The sequence below is a fragment of the Neoarius graeffei genome, chromosome 18 (assembly GCF_027579695.1).
Source record: "Neoarius graeffei isolate fNeoGra1 chromosome 18, fNeoGra1.pri, whole genome shotgun sequence".
Classification (NCBI taxonomy): Eukaryota; Metazoa; Chordata; class Actinopteri; order Siluriformes; family Ariidae; genus Neoarius; species Neoarius graeffei.
Genome location: NC_083586.1, coordinates 36567993 through 36584275, shown reverse-complemented (window position 1 = coordinate 36584275; position 16283 = coordinate 36567993). Strand labels below are relative to the sequence as shown.

Below are 16283 nucleotides of genomic sequence, written 5' to 3'. Positions count from 1 at the left end.
TGAGGCTGTACATATGTATGAGTAAATTAATTGACTGACTGAAAAATTTTGAGAAATAAGTCATCTATGTTCTCTTATGGGGCAGCACGGTGGTGTAGTGGTTAGTGCTGTTGCCTCACAGCAAGAAAGTCCTGGGTTCGAGGCCCGCGGTGGCCTTTTCGTGTAGAGTTTGCGTGTTGTCCGCGTGTGCTCCAGTTTCCTCCAAAGACAGGCAGGTTAGGCTAATTGGTGGCTCTAAATTGACCGTGAGTGTGAATGGTTGTTAGTGTCTATGTGTCAACCCTGCGATAACCTGCCAGGGTGTACCCTGCCTCTCGCCCATAGTCAGCTGGGACTGACTAGTCCGGGCAGCTCCAGCTTGCCCGTGACCCTGTAGGACAGGATAAGCGGCTACAGATAATATGTAGTTTGGTTAAATCCAGGGGCGGCACGGTGGTGTAGTGGTTAGCACTGTCGCCTCACAGCAAGAAGGTCCTGGGTTTGAGCCCAGCGGCTGACGAGGGCCTTTCTGTGTGGAGTTTGCATGTTCTCCCTGTGTCCGCGTGGGTTTCCTCCGGGTGCTCCGGTTTCCCCCACAGTCCAAAGGCATACAGGTTAGGATAATTGGTGGCTCTAAATTGACCATAGGTGTGATTGGTTGTCTATGGGTCAGCCCTGTGATGACCTGGCGACTTGTCCAGGGTGTACCCCGCCTTTCGCCCGTAGTCAGCTGGGATAGGCTCCAGCTTGCCTGCGACCCTGTAGGACAGGATAAGCGGCTACAGATAACATGTAGTTTGGTTAAATCCAGGGGTGGCATGGTGGTGTAGTGGTTAGCACTGTCGCCTCACAGCAAGAAGGTCCTGGGTTCGAGCCTTTCTGTGTGGAGTTGTCCGCGTGTGCTCCAGTTTCCTCTACAGTCCAAAGGCATGCAGGTTAGGCTAATTGGAGGCTCTAAATTGACCGTAGATGTGAAGGTGAGTGTGAATGATTGTCTGTCTCAGCCCTGCGATGACCTGGCGGCTTGTCCAGGGTGTACCCCGCTTCTCGCCCATAGTCAGCTGGGATAGGCTCCAACGACCCTGTAGGACAAGATAAGCGGCTACAGATAATGGATGGATGGGTTAAATCCAGGTGGCACGGTGGTGTAGTGTTTAGCGCTGTCGCCTCACAGCAAGAAGGTACGGGTTCGAGCCCCGTGGCCGGCGAGGGCCTTTCTGTGACTCTAAATTGACCGTGTGTCTGTGTCTATTGCCGCTTTTCCACTACCAACGTGGCCGAGTTGGGCTGAGTCGAGCTGAGTGGGGCTGTTGGAGTTGCATTTCGACTACAACCGTGCTGAACCGTGCTGGCTGGAAGTGGGTGGACACATTGGGTGGAGTTAGCGAAAGTGGGTGGACGTCACGTGATGTCGTTAGGCGGCGCAAACAGTGACATCAGTGATCTTTTAAGCGGTAGTCTCACGACCCGGATAATAAACAATAAACATGGAGGACATGGAGTCGTTAGTGTTGCTGGTCTTGGTGCTGTGGCTTGTTGTCACCGACAACGCCAACAGATACTGGCAAGAGCGTATAGATGAGACGAGGCGCATAAGGCTTCAGAAATTCTCGTAATTCTTCTTCTTCCGGGTTTACGGTGTTTACAGATCCCAGCGTGCTTGCGGGGCGTGTGTGGGCATGTGAGGACACTCCTCCTCACCAATCAGTGCACAGGGGAGTGTCTGCTCACGCCCCTAGCCCCACTCGGCTCGGTTTGGCTTGCTTCAGCCCCACTCCAAAACCGTGCGAGTTTTGGGTGCTGAGTATGAAGCGAGCTGAGTCGTGCTGCTCTGAGGTAGTCGAAACGCGAGCCGTGTCGGGCTGAAGTGAGTTGAAAAAGGGTAGTGGAAAAGGGCCATATGTGTCAGCCCTGTGATGACCTGGCGACTTGTCCAGGGTGTACCCCGCCTTTCGCCCGTAGTCAGCTGGGATAGGCTCCAGCTTGCCTGCGACCCTGTAGAACAGGATAAAGCGGCTAGAGAGAATGAGATGGGTTAAATCCAGTTCCGAAAGATTGAGATCCTTGCCTGGTTTTCAGCTCTCCTGCAGTCCACAGAGTGAAATCCGCTCCTGGATTTCTGTCTCACCCGGGTTAAGTTGTGCTCTTGTCTTTTGTTGTCTGAGCAGCGCACGCGCCTCGCCGACCTGCTCGGGAAAATACAGAGCTATAATATTATTTTATTCCCGTTAGGAAAGCGTTATTCGTCACGGAAGCATGTCGGTGGGCATCGAGTTGGGGTTTTCTAACGACGAGGTGCTGAGCACGCGCTTCCCGTTGCACCGCGCCTGCAGGGACGGAGACGTGCGCGCGCTCAGCTCGCTGCTGCTGCTCCTGCAGCGCCCCGGTGACCGAGCGCAGCTGCAGGCGGAAGACTCCTTCTACGGCTGGACTCCCATTCACTGGGCAGCACACTTCGGAAAGGTACATCTTACACTACCCTCGTGTGCCTGACTGACTGAGTCATACATGTCTAAAAAAACATGTTTAGAGAAGTATAGAGTTTCCGGTTGGTGACGTATAGTATAGTAGTGGTCGCGCGCTTGCTTGTTGCCAGGCAACCGTAGATTTGAGTAAGAGAAACCTAACTGCTTTCCGTCTTTTAACGTATTTAATTTTTCATATCCAAACAGTGAGGGGTGTGTCGCAGAGGAAAGCACGTCACTGATTGGTTGATCGAGAGCCAATAAAACACGACCCGCCAAAACTGCTGTGAAACTGCTGTCGTAAAACATGGCTTCCGGGAACCGAGGTGTTTTTGGGATTCTGTCATTCATTAAAACAAACTAGTACACCTTAGATACGAAAATACAAAAATTAGTGTCTACTTAGTAGACGGGCTAATTTTTCTAGCTGTACCATACAGCTCTCCCCAACTTAAAACAAACAAACAAACAAACTGGTCGTTTGACTGGTAGCTATTTTTAGCCTCATCCCTCATAGAAGTTTCCACAGAAACCCCCTGAACAGAGGCCAGTGAAAATAGTGGTATTAAATGGGACTTGGGTTAAGATTCCATCTGACATAAAAGCAATAAATCTCAACTTAGTGTAGAGTACACGGATATTTTTGCTCGCGATGGCAATAAGCTGAAAATATAAATGTTTCTTGATCCCAGGAAGAATTTAAGCTTGTTTCTTCCATCAATATGTCTGGTGTAGTGTTAGACAACCATCTATCCATCTTCTACCGCGGATCCGGATCGCGGGGGTAGCAGCTTAAGCAGAGCAACCCAGGCTTCCTTCTCCCCAGCCACCTCCACACCGGGTGAATACCGAGGTGTTCCCAGGCCAGCCGAGAGATGTAATCTCTCCAGCGTGTCCTGGGTCTGCCCCGGGGTCTCCTCCCGGTGCAGCATGCCCAGAAAACCTCCCTTGGGAGGCGTCTGGGGGCATCCTAACAAGGTGCCTGAACCACCTCAACTGACTCCTTTTGATGCAGAGGAGCAGCGGTTCGACTCCGAGTCTGTCCCGAATGACCAAGCTTCTCGCCCTGTCTCTAATGGTGATGATACACGGGGCAACTTTTTGGGCAATGTTGCCGAGCAATGTTGCTGGCAACGGGCAACTAGGTGAGACACAGGGCAACTAACAATGGGCAACAACAGTTAGCAATGGCGGTTTACAGTTAGCTAAAAAAAATCGATGTCTTAATTTTTGCTGTGACCATTTAATCAAGCTGTCTGTTGTTTTTTAGAGCTTTGGTGATGTAAATTCCTCCATATAGAATATTAAAATAACAACTTACCGGCGTAAAAACAGATGAGGAGTCTCTCCATCTCTTCACTCCACTGACACTGAGCGGCCGCCATATTTGTTTGAAATTTCTGATCCGAACCTCACCGGAGGTCACATGACTCGGTACTCGCGTTCTGATTGGCTTATCTCAAAAAGTTGCCAGAGATTATCAAAACCATTCAGAAAGAAACAATGTTGCCCAATCTCAATAGAAAAGAGTCAAAACGCAATTGCCCAGCAACATTGCTCGGCAACATTGCCCAAAAAGTTGCCCCGTGTATCATCACCATAAGGGAGAGCCCAGCCACCCTGCGGAGAAAACTCATTTACTTAGACAACCTTTATTGTCATTCACTATGTAATAAGTGGCTGAGCATGGAATTAAATATGAAGTGAATTAAATTATGCAGCAGCAAAAATAGTATAAAGTGACCTGTGGAATTAGGAAATGTTCAAGTTATAAATAGAAGTTTGGATTTGGCAGTCTGATGACGTGAGGGGGAAAAAGCTGTTACAGGACCTGGTGGTTCTGCACCGAATGCTACGGAACTTCTTTCCAGAGGCCAGAGGAAAGAACAGACCATAATGAGGGTGTGAGGGGTCACTGATGATGTTTCTGGCTCGAGACGTGCAGCACCTTGGTGCAATGTCCTGAATGGAGGGAAGAGAAGTCCCAATGATTTTCTCTGCTGTCCTCACCACTCTCCTCACATTCTTCCAGTCAGAGGCACACACTTTCTTCTAAACTCTTCTGTTTTGGAGGACTATATCATGGCAAAACAGAAGAGTTTAGAAGAGTGCGTGTTTATCTAAAGCAAAGTGGCTTGGATGTTGGGAAGTTTGTGTTTGTGGATGAGAGCCAAGCCTTGAAAGTCAGAATATGAGCAGTGAGTCACAGTGACTTGCAGTGTTAAAATGGCTAAACAGCTGCTGAGGATCAGGGCCAAGAAACAAATCTAACTAGAACGGCACTCGGAGAGCGCAGACCTCCGCCAAGAGCAACAGTCGACTCTTCTATGATCTGCAACCACTTTATATGTCTGGATATATTTCCAAAACTATTAGAATTCTGTGTTTACACGTGTATCCTAGAGGATTTAGTTTAGTTTTAGTTTAATAGAGTTTGTCATAAATCCAGACAAAGCTGATTGACAGGCGAAAATTACAGGACGGATAGTCCCAATTGACAGTTTTCCCTTACACAAATACAAAAATGTAAAAATATTGTTGCTGATAAACTATGAAAATAATATATAAACAAATTATGTATACAATGATTTAAAAGCGAAAAAAAAGTTCCTAATGTCCTATTATTAATAAAATAGATAACTGACTATGGTGGCCGATACGTAGGTAGGTTTTCAAAGTATAAAATATGAAGTCGACTCTTAAATACAGTTATGGCCCTTTTCCACTACCCTTTTTCAGCTCACTTCAGCCCGACACGGCTCGCGTTTCGACTACCTCAGAGCAGCACGACTCAGCTCGCTTCAGCCTTACTCAGCACCCAAAACTCGCATGGTTTTGGAGTGGGGCTGAAGCGAGCCAAACCGAGCTGAGTGAGGCTAGGGGCGTGAGGAGACACTTCCCTGTGCACTGATTGGTGAGGAGGAGTGTCCTCACATGCCCACACACGCCCCGCGAGCACGCTGGGATCTGTAAACACCGTAAACCCAGAAGAAGAGGAATTACGAGAATTATGAAGCCTTATGCGCCTTGTCTCATCTATATGCTCTTGCCAGTATCTGTTGGCGTTGTCGGTGACAACAAGCCACAGCACCAAGACCAGCAACACTAACGACTCCATGTCCTCCATGTTTATTGCTTACTATCTGGGTCATGAGACTACCGCTTAAAAGATCACTGATGTCACTGTTTGCGCCGCCTAACGACATCACGTGGCGTCCACCCACTTTCGCTAACTCCACCCAATGTGTCCACCCACTTCCAGCCAACACAGTTCAGCGCGGTTGTAGTCGAAATGCAACTCCAACAGCCCCACTCAGCTCGACTCAGCCCAACTCAGCTGCGTTGGTAGTGGAAAAGCGGCATTAGACTGGTTGCATTCTTAATATTTGAAGAAAGGCTGTTCCATAGTTTAACAGTTCTTGGGAAATAGGATTCCTGAAAGTAGTTCTGTTTATGACTGGAAAGAAGACGATAGTTAGCAGCATCAAAATTCCGGGTGGAATAGCAAGATGTAGCAGGAATTAGTAAGCTGAAAAACTTGTAGTAGTGTAGTGCCAGACTGAATCTTGTAAAACAATATCAAGTCACTAATCTCACACCTGTGTTCTAGTGAGACTTGTGAATGTGGACTGTGATATGGAGTCATTGTTTTCCTCCATCGTCTGTTTTGAACTTCACCGTCATCTACTAGATTGTATGACATTGTTGAGTGCAGATTTACGTCAAGGCTAAATGCCATATCTTGTAACGCTAGCAATTCATGACTTGGATATGGTCCAGTATTTAATGTGTTCTTCCGTGGCCCGTGCTACACCAGTTGCCATGGAAATCCGGTCAGTAGGTTTTGCCCAATCCTGCTGGCAGACAGACAGGAAAACAGACAAACTAAATGCACCAAAAACATAACCTCCTTGGTGGAGGTAAATATTAAGGCCTTTTTTATTACTTTACCTCACAGTAGATTTACGGCAATTATCTGTTTCCTGACAATCTGCACCAAGTCCAGGATGGTCCCCAGGTTTCTACAAACACCAAAGTGTGTTACCTCTCTAGGGTATATCATTTGGTTTGGAAGAAAAAAGGTAAAATCCTTTAGTTGACTATATACTGAAAGCAGTGCACTTTCAGACAACCAACGGATCTTTTTTGCAGCATCATAATGTAGCTATGTGGCGACACGGTGGTGTAGTGGTTAGCACTGCCGCCTCACAGCAAGAAGGTCCTGGGTTCAAGCCCAGCACTCGGCGAGGGCCTTTCTGTGTGGAGTTTGCATGTTCTCCCTGTGTCTGCGTGGGTTTCCTCTGGGTGCTCTGGTTTCCCCCACAGTCCAAAGACATGCAGGTTAGGTTAACTGGTGACTCTAAATTGACCGTAGGTGTGAATGGTTGTCTGTGTCTATTGGCCCTTTTCCACTACCCTTTTACAGCTCACTTCAGCTCACTTCAGCCCGACACGGCTCGCGTTTCAACTATCTCAGAACAGCACGACTCCGCTTGCTTCAGCCCTGCTCAGCCCCCAAAACTCGCACGGTTTTGGAGTAGGGCTGAAGCGAGCCAAACCGAGCCGAGTGGGGCTAGGGGCGTGAGGAGACACTCCCCTGTGCACTGATTGGTGAGGAGGAGTGTCCTCACATGCCCACACACGCACCGCGAGCACGCTGGGATCTGTAAACACCATAAACCCGGAAGAAGGAGAATTACGAGAATTATGAAGCCTTATGCGCCTCGCCTCATCTATACGCTCTTGCCAGTATCTGTTGGCGTTGTCGGCGACAACAAGCCACAGCACCAAGACCAGCAACACTAACGACTCCATGTCCTCCATGTTTATTGTTTACTCTCCGGGTTGTGAGACTACCGCTTAAAAGGTCACTGATGTCACTGTTTGCGCCGCCTAATGACATCACCTGACGTCCACCCACTTTCGCTAACTCCACCCAATGTGTCCACCCACTTCCAGCCAGCACGGTTCAGCGCGGTTGTAGTCGAAATGCAACTCCAACAGCCCCACTCAGCTCGACTCAGCCCAACTCAGCACGGCACGGCTCAGCCCAACTCAGCCGCGTTGGTAGTGGAAAAGCGGCATATGTGTCAGCCCTGTGATGACCTGGCGACTTGTCCAGGGTGTACCCCGCCTTTCGCCCGTAGTCAGCTGGGATGGGCTCCAGCTTGCCTGTGACCCTGTAGAACAGGATAAGTGGCTACAGATGATTGATGGATGGATACTGTAGCTATGTGTGTAATATTATCATGGTGCTACTGCTGTTCTCTGTAGGTCCATTAATACAGATAAATGATATGACTGACTTGTGCTAGCAGGAGAGTTATATGATATCTTCATGCTGCACTTTATTGTACTCGGGTTACTGTTGTCCATGCACTGTAATTAATCCGACTGGAAAGAGCTGATGTGTGTAGTGCAACAGGTGGTGAGATTCGGAGCAAACCTTATAATTACGGCATTGATGTCTGTTGCGTCAATATGAAGCATGTTTTGTTTTATATATGAATACAAAACGTTTGTTTTGTAAAAGTCAGTTATTAAAGTTTTCTCTTTCTGGTTGTTGAGCAAGATCATTAAAAACACTAGTGACTGCTAACCTACTGAGCCCACGTGACTGCTGTAAATATTCATTAAAAAAAAAAACAGCGAATGGTGACATTATAGACAACAAATAGTAACAATCTTCTTGTTCTTGGCTAGTGATATGTCCACCCATGTCGTCCCCCCCCCCATATATGGCTTGAAATGTAGGTTTTGATTGTCATTTTTGCTGCAAAACGAGGGCGGCACGGTGGTGTAGTGGTTAGCGCTGTCGCCTCACAGCAAGAAGGTCCGGGTTCGAGCCCCGTGGCCGGCGAGGGCCTTTCTGTGTGGAGTTTGCATGTTCTCCCCGTGTCCGCGTGGGTTTCCTCCGGGTGCTCCGGTTTCCCCCACAGTCCAAAGACATGCAGGTTAGGTTAACTGGTGACTCTAAATTGACAGTAGGTGCAGGGATGAGAATTTTCCGCGGATCCGCGGAATTCCGAGTTTTTCCCGCTGAAAATGTCATTTTTGTGAAACATGTAAATCCGTTGAGAAAATTTCGGGGGGTAGGGGTCAGCGCAAGGCGAGGCCAGGGTTCCCGCAGGTCCTTAAAAAGTCTTAAATACAACTTTCGGTTTTCAAGGCCTAAAAACGTCTTAAATTGTTTGGAATGACTGGAATTTTCGAAAGGGAGGTATTAAATTTAATATTGGACCGAACGAGTGAAATGTCTCCATCCGGTTTGGGTATTGTTTTAACTGTAATTTTAAAAGTGACCCGCGCACCTTTTGGGGGCAGCATTGGTTCTGTGCGTTCCGTGGATAAAGAATTAATGTTAGGAGGCTACTGGAGGCAGTGTGGTGCGGTGGTTGTGAAGAGTGAGAGATGCGCAGGTAGCTTATGCGGGCGCTAGAAAGTGTTGATAATTATGGGAAGATGTCTGTTTAACGACAAGTGGTTGGGGGATGACAGATACCCCCAAAATAAGGAGAAGACTCGTTTGCGATAAAGCGCTGGATCGCACAAATGTGTTTAAAGACGATAACACAGCGCTGGGGACACGGCGGACTGGGAAACTGGTTTTTCACCGACACGAGGCACGCGTGTGTGTTAGAGGTCAAGCGCTCCGGAGTGAAACGCAGGGGGGTTCGCGCATGCGCACAAAAGTCAGGTGGAAAATGGGGCTTATAGGAAATAATAATAATGATTAGCATCATTTTTTTTACATAATTAACATTTGTTTATTGTACCAAGTTTAATATAAATATATAAACAACCTTTATTTCAAAACTCAATTAAAAAGAACTCCAGAAAATACAATAATTCTAAATATAGTACAATATAAATAATTTGTACAAAAAGTTTTTTAGTTTTATTACTTATCGTCTACAACAGTGTTGTTAATATAATAATAAGAATAATATTAACAACCACTAATAATAATTAGTAGTAATAGTAATTATTATTGATTATTAATCATTAGTACTTATGAATTAGTGATTAATAAGTACTAGGGATTATTAAATGTTATAAAAGTAAGTTTATAAACGTTTTAAACCATCACTGAATTTGAAAACATCTCATCTCATTATCTTTAGGCGCTTTATCCTTCTACAGGGTCACAGGCAAGCTGGAGCCTATCCCAGCTGACTACGGGCGAAAGGCGGGGTACACCCTGGACAAGTCGCCAGGTCATCACAGGGCTGACACATAGACACAGACAACCATTCACACTCACATTCACACCTACGGTCAATTTAGAGTCACCAGTTAACCTAACCTGCATGTCTTTGGACTGTGGGGGAAACCGGAGCACCCGGAGGAAACCCACGTGGACACGGGGAGAACATGCAAACTCCACACAGAAAGGCCCTCGCCGGCCCCGGGGCTCGAACCCGGACCTTCTTGCTGTGAGGCGACAGCGCTAACCACTACACCACCGTGCCGCCCTTGAAAACATTCATATATATAATATATATATATATATATATATATATATATGTGTATGTATGTATGTATGTGTGTGTATGTGTGTGTGGGAAAGTTGGCAGACATTTCAGAGTTTTTTTAAATGTCCCATTCTCATCCTTGTAGGTGTGAATGTGAGTGTGAATGGTTGTCTGTGTCTGTGTGTCAGCCCTGTGATGACCTGGCGACTTGTCCAGGGTGTACCCCGCCTTTCGCCCGTAGTCAGCTGGGATAGGCTCCAGCTTGCCTGCGACCCTGTAGAACAGGATAAAGCGGCTAGAGATAATGAGATGAGATTTTTGCTGCAAAACCAGGGTTAGATCTTAACACTAGCCCGCAGATAGTGCAGATAGCCACGGGCTAGTGCAAAATCTCTGCTACTAGCCCGTGTTGGCTAGTGCAATAACTTGACATGGGTGTGGCCATCTTGAATCACGCAAAATCTGCAAAATGAACTGAAATGAACACAAAATGAACTGGTGACTTACTTTCACTTAGTGAATAATCCCACCCTTAAAGGGAAAATAATTGTGATATTTCTTCAAGTGTTGTGGTTTGTACTTAACAAACAGAAATTAATTTTACTTGTAACTCTCAGTTGACTGCCATCATGTACTTGTATCTTCCTGTGTTGCCATTAGATCTCATTTATGTTTGTTACCCTGACAGTATTGCTACATGTATGTGCACAATTAATGAATATTTTTTGTATGGAATGTTTACTTGTACAAGAATTAGTCATGTTCTTTTCTAGTCCAAGATAAGTTTATGATTTCAGTTCTAGTCCATTTCTATAAGAATTTGCTATGTTTTTTTTCCAGTCTAAGGCAACTGAATGATTTCAGTTCTAGTCCATTTTGCGAGATTACTACATGTACTAGTCTACTTAACTGTAAGCAATGACTACCTCTTTTATACTTCAAAGTGACAATTATGGTTTGAAACACAAAGTCACATATGAGAACCATAATGGATTGAATAAAGTACTGGTTTTGTTACACTGAATTGGGAGCTTCTGTTGTTTCAACTTGTTCATTGTTTAGTATTTAAAATTCTTTCAATTGTCACAGGAATTGGGCTTAAAATAGCCGGCTAGTGCAACACTCTGCGGGCTAGTGCAATTTGCAAGCCACTAGCCCGGCTGGCTAGTGCAGAAAAACATTAAGATCTAACCCTGAAAACAATATCACTAATTGTCCATCTCTTTCCTCTCCACTACAGCTGGAGTGTGTGTTGAGGTTGGTACAGGTGGGCTGTGAGGTGAACGCTGTGACAACGCGCTTTTCTCAGACTCCGGCACATATCGCTGCATTCGGAGGACACCCAGAGTGTCTGGTATGGCTCTTGCAGGCCGGTGCTGATATCAACAGACAGGTAAGTGTAGGCATATCAGATGCTCGCTGGCCGTGGTGTGAAAATTGTGCATGCAGATGCTCATCTAGGTTTCCAAATATTTTCTATCATGAATACTATCATTTAAAAAGCTTATCTGTGCTTTCCAAAGAAATTTATTTCGTTAAGATCTGTTCAGTACTTTGGGAGTAACGGCAGGTTGAAGTCGGTACAACAGATTACACTCCGCTTGCGTAATGTCGGGAAACTGTCAGTGCTTTTTGAGTCACGGGAAAGCGATCAGGCTCTCTCTCTCTCTCTCTCTCTTCTGATCGGTTTCCCACTGGATTATTCGTGGATATCAATTAAATAACTTTTATAGGGATGTTCTCTCGCTCTCACGGTTTCTAATGAAGGATTCAGCAAAATTTTCCGTCAGCTAGTTTTGACGTTATGATTCATGGGAGACTTTGAAGTGAGTTTTCATAGCTTTACCTACTTTTTTTTTTTAATCAAACTGATTCAGTGTTTCCCACAGACCAGGTAGCAATTTGTGGTGCTCCACTGTGCTGATGAGGGAATCGTGCGCGGTGGTGTCGTGGCGGTCGGTGGAGTCGGTCATTGGGGTGTATGCAAAGTGTTTACAGCGGGCGGTGTTCAAACACACAGTATTTTTCTTCAGAGTCACCTGCTGGGACTATTTTAAAGCTACAAGAAGCATTTGAGATTATTCAGTTCAATCTAAATTCTTTGAAGTTCTTTAAGAGAAGACAGCTAAAACAATTTTTACCAGAACCCTGCCTGGTTTCATTCCTCGACCCAACTTTACATTACAGGGCAGGCCATTAGTTTGCTGGGCTTGATGTTGGTGGAAAACCTGTCTTTTAAATTTATGAAAATTACTCACCAAAATTGAAGTTAAAGCTTAGTTTTTACCTTAGTTTTTTGCCTTTTTGGTGGCAGTCTTTCAATCATTCTTTAGTTGACATTCAAGGAATAAATTGCAAAAAACAAGCTCAGCTCATCTCGTTATCTATAGCCGCTTTATCCTGTTCTACAGGGTCGCAGGCAAGCTGGAGCCTGTCCCAGCTGACTACGGGTGAAAGGCGGGGTACACCCTGGACAAGTCGCCAGGTCATCACAGGGCTGACACATATGGCCCTTTTCCACTACCCTTTTTCAGCTCACTTCAGCTCGCTTCAGCTCACTTCAGCCCAACACGGCTCGCGTTTCGACTACCAAAAACCAGCACGACTCAGCTCGTTTCAGCCCTGCTTAGCCCCTAAAACTCGCACCGTTTTGGAGTGGGGCTGAAGCGAGCCAAGCCGTGCCGAGTGAGGTTGGGGGCGTGAGCAGACACTCCCCTGTGCACTGATTGGTGAGGAGGAGTGTCCTCACATGCCCACACACGCCCTGCGAGCGCGCTGGGATCTGTAAACACCGTAAACCCGGAAGGAGAATAATTACGAATTACGAGAATTTCTGAAGCCTTATGCGCCTCGCATCATCTATACGCTCTTGCCAGTATCTGTCCGCGTTGTCGGTGACAACAAGCCACAGCACCAAGACCAGCAACACTAACGTCCTCCATGTTTATTGTTTACTATTCGGGTCGTGAGACTACCGCTTAAAAGCTCACTGATGTCACTGTTTGCGCTGCTTAACGACATCACGTGACGTCCACCCACTTTCGCTAACTCCACCCAATGTGTCCACCCACTTCCAGCCAGCACGGTTCAGCGCGGTTGTAGTCGAAATGCAACTCCAACAGCCCCGCTCAGCCCGACTCAGCACGGCACGGCTCAGCCCGACTCAGCCGCGTTTGTAGTGGAAAAGCGGCAATAGACACAGACAACCATTCACACTCACATTCACACCTACGGTCAATTTAGAGTCACCAGTTAACCTAACCTGCATGTCTTTGGACTGTGGGGGAAACCGGAGCACCCGGAGGAAACCCACGTGGACACGGGGAGAACATGCAAACTCCGCACAGAAAGGCCCTCGCCGGCCACGGGGCTTGAACCCAGACCTTCTTGCTGTGAGGCGACAGCGCTAACCACGACACCACCGTGCCACCCCAAAAAACAAGCTGGAGGTTTTTATTTTAAATCTTGAACTCAGCACTTACCTCAACCAATACTAAAATGAAATAAATAGTATAATGTAACAACAAAATAATAATAAAATAAAATATCATAATTAGATGTAAGAAACCACTTAAGGTAACACCAAGGCAACTAACAATAATGAAAAAGCATTACCCTAATTGGTGCAAAGTCTGCATGCCCTATCAGAACATTTAATTCTGCGTGGATTCCTGAAAAAAAACTCAAGTGCCCTGTCGTAAGGGAAGTCATTGGGTTCGGGACCATTTATGGAGATTCGTAAGCAGGCTGCCAGGTGTTCCCCTTGGAGCCTATTCCTGAGGTCTGTTTTAATCTATGGATAAAAAAGTACATTTTCTTCATCATTAAAGCATTAAAAATTTCCATTACATCAAAAAAATATACAAAGGAATACTGAATTTCTATGTGCTTACCCTATTCATAGCTGAGAAATCCCGCTCGCAATTCTACTTCGCCAATAAAGCTAATAAAGATGTTTCTTAAAATATTCAGATTTTATGCTTCAGATAGCATCAACTAGGCATCCCCGCAAGTATAACATTTTATTTAGGCTAGTGGGAAATCCTTATTTATTGTGAATGTCAAGCCATTATTAATAACTTGCATGAATGCTGAAGCGGGATAAACGGGATAATGCAATAAGGCCAGTTCCTCGCGTCAAGCTGCTACTGTATGCATCAAAATTGGTTTATAGCCTGACTCAGGGATGTCCATTTCCTGTAAGCCAAGAAGGCTATGATAAAGCTCATCACGAGCACGACGTAGGCTACCTTTTAAAATAAGGGGTCGGAAGGCGAATTGGGAAGGCTGCGTTATTTTTAATTAGCCTAACAGGCCTACTTGCAGTCCGGGTATATGCGCAACGGCAGGCCTGTGTACACGCCTCTCCGTCTCTCTCTCTCTCTCTCTCTCTCTCTCTCTCTCTCTCTCTCTGTGTGGGTGTGTACGCGCGCGCGTGAACTAGAAGAAAGAGCACTATGAATGAATGGAATGATACGCAACGGAAATTTTTTTTTTTCCCCCCAAAATCGCGAGTCTGATTGTGTGGCGATAGGAATCCATTGTGTGGCGCTGCACCACACAGTGGTCTTTGTATGGGAAACCCTGTGATTCATGTAAATAGCTAACTATTTTAGAATATAACTATAGTTGTTTTGATGAAAAATATTGAGAGCTTAGTGGTCGGAATGATAGTTTTAAAAAAACACGGAAGTCAGAAACGCGAGTGTCAATTTCACTTCAGTTAATTGGAGTTGTTTTTGGATGCGGCTCACTTTTTTTTTTTTTCTAAATTAGCCTTGAAAACTGTGAATGTTAATCGAAATAATTTATATTCTTTCATATAAACACTAGTAGGCCCTACTTAGAAATACAAAGGCCTACAGAGCACAAAGAGGGTATTAGAAATATTCTTTTTTTTATGTTGATAGAGAATGGTAGATATGAATGACGTTCAATTCTTATGTATGTATATTTTATAATTAACATTGATTTCTCCTTTGTGATGCATAAATGTGAGTTAAGATCAGCTTTATATTGCACAAATAAAGCCATTTGGTGAAACTTTGAAGAAGAGTGTACCGATTTAACGTGTTACCTAATTAGCATAGTCAATACTAATTTGCATAATTGGTTTTTTCTAATTTTTTAAAACTTTGTATTCAGTATACAACCATCTATATAGAAAATATAAAAGAATAAATAAATAGAAAAGTTATTAAGAAAAAAAATTGATCTCCTTCGTTAATGAAACCCATTGTGGACCATGTGATCCTCGTACATAATATTATAGCCGTTTTCTGAAAATTAAGGTGTTTTTTTCAATCTTTGATTTGTAATATCTCAAGAACGGATTAAACATCTTTCAATTCTGTAAAAAGTATAACGTTTAGCATTCAACTCTGAATTCAGTGAGATCATTTCAAGCATTTTGGATTGAATTTGAATTTCCACCTGATATGCCGAGTAAGTGCTTTATCATATAAGTGATTTTAATAATGGTGGCCAGTATTGACCATTATAGTTGGAGGTATGGGTTTTTTTTTGTGAATGTAAACTTATTAATAATATTGTTTTCTGTAAAAAAAATTTAATTATAAAGGAAAGCAACAGAAATAATTTCTTATGAAATCTTAAATAAATGGGTGGCGCGGTGGTGTAGTGGTTAGCGCTGTCGCCTCACAGCAAGAAGGTCTGGGTTCGAGCCCCGTGGCCGGCGAGGGCCTTTCTGTGCGGAGTTTGCATGTTCTCCCCGTGTCCACGTGGGTTTCCTCCGGGTGCTCCGGTTTACCCCACAGTCCAAAGACATGCAGGTTAGGTTAACTGGTGACTCTAAATTGACCGTAGGTGTGAATGTGAGTGTGAATGGTTGTCTGTGTCTATGTGTCAGCCCTGTGATGACCTGGCGACTTGTCCAGGGTGTACCCCGCCTTTCGCCCGTAGTCAGCTGGGATAGGCTCCAGCTTGCCTGCGACCCTGTAGAACAGGATAAAGCGGCTACAGATAATGAGATGAGATGAGATGGTATGAACCATGAGACACTTCTGAGCCTAATTTTGTTTGAGTTTACGTCAAATGTAGTTGTATGACTATAGGGTTTTTTTTTTTTGGTAACACTGACCTTGCTATGCTAAATCCAGTGACCTTTCAGCCACCCAAATACCTGTCCACTCTCCTCCATACTCCTCCTTGATTTATTAAGTGCAAATCCTCTTGTGCAGGATCATCCTGACCTGATTTTGGCTGACCGCTTGATGAAACTTTAGGAGACATCCACCTGGAGTCATGCATGGAAAATAAAATGCTAAAGGATAGTTGCAAAAAACGAATGCTAGCTCATGTTTATACAACAGTTAGTTACGGTCCACTAATTTGATTGGTTATG

The 16283-nt window shown here is 45.1% G+C and overlaps 1 protein-coding gene across 1 annotated transcript in view; it reads left to right on the top strand.

Annotated features, from left to right (window-relative positions):
* The first annotated feature begins 2098 nt into the window (after positions 1-2098).
* ankrd10a (ankyrin repeat domain 10a) overlaps positions 2099-16283 on the top strand; it is a 55876-nt gene continuing 41691 nt past the window's right edge. The window contains exons 1-2 of the mRNA XM_060898752.1: positions 2099-2442; positions 11160-11312. Coding sequence (XP_060754735.1) covers positions 2236-2442; positions 11160-11312 — 360 coding nt within the window. The 5' untranslated portion in view covers positions 2099-2235. The remainder of the gene's footprint in view (positions 2443-11159; positions 11313-16283) is intronic.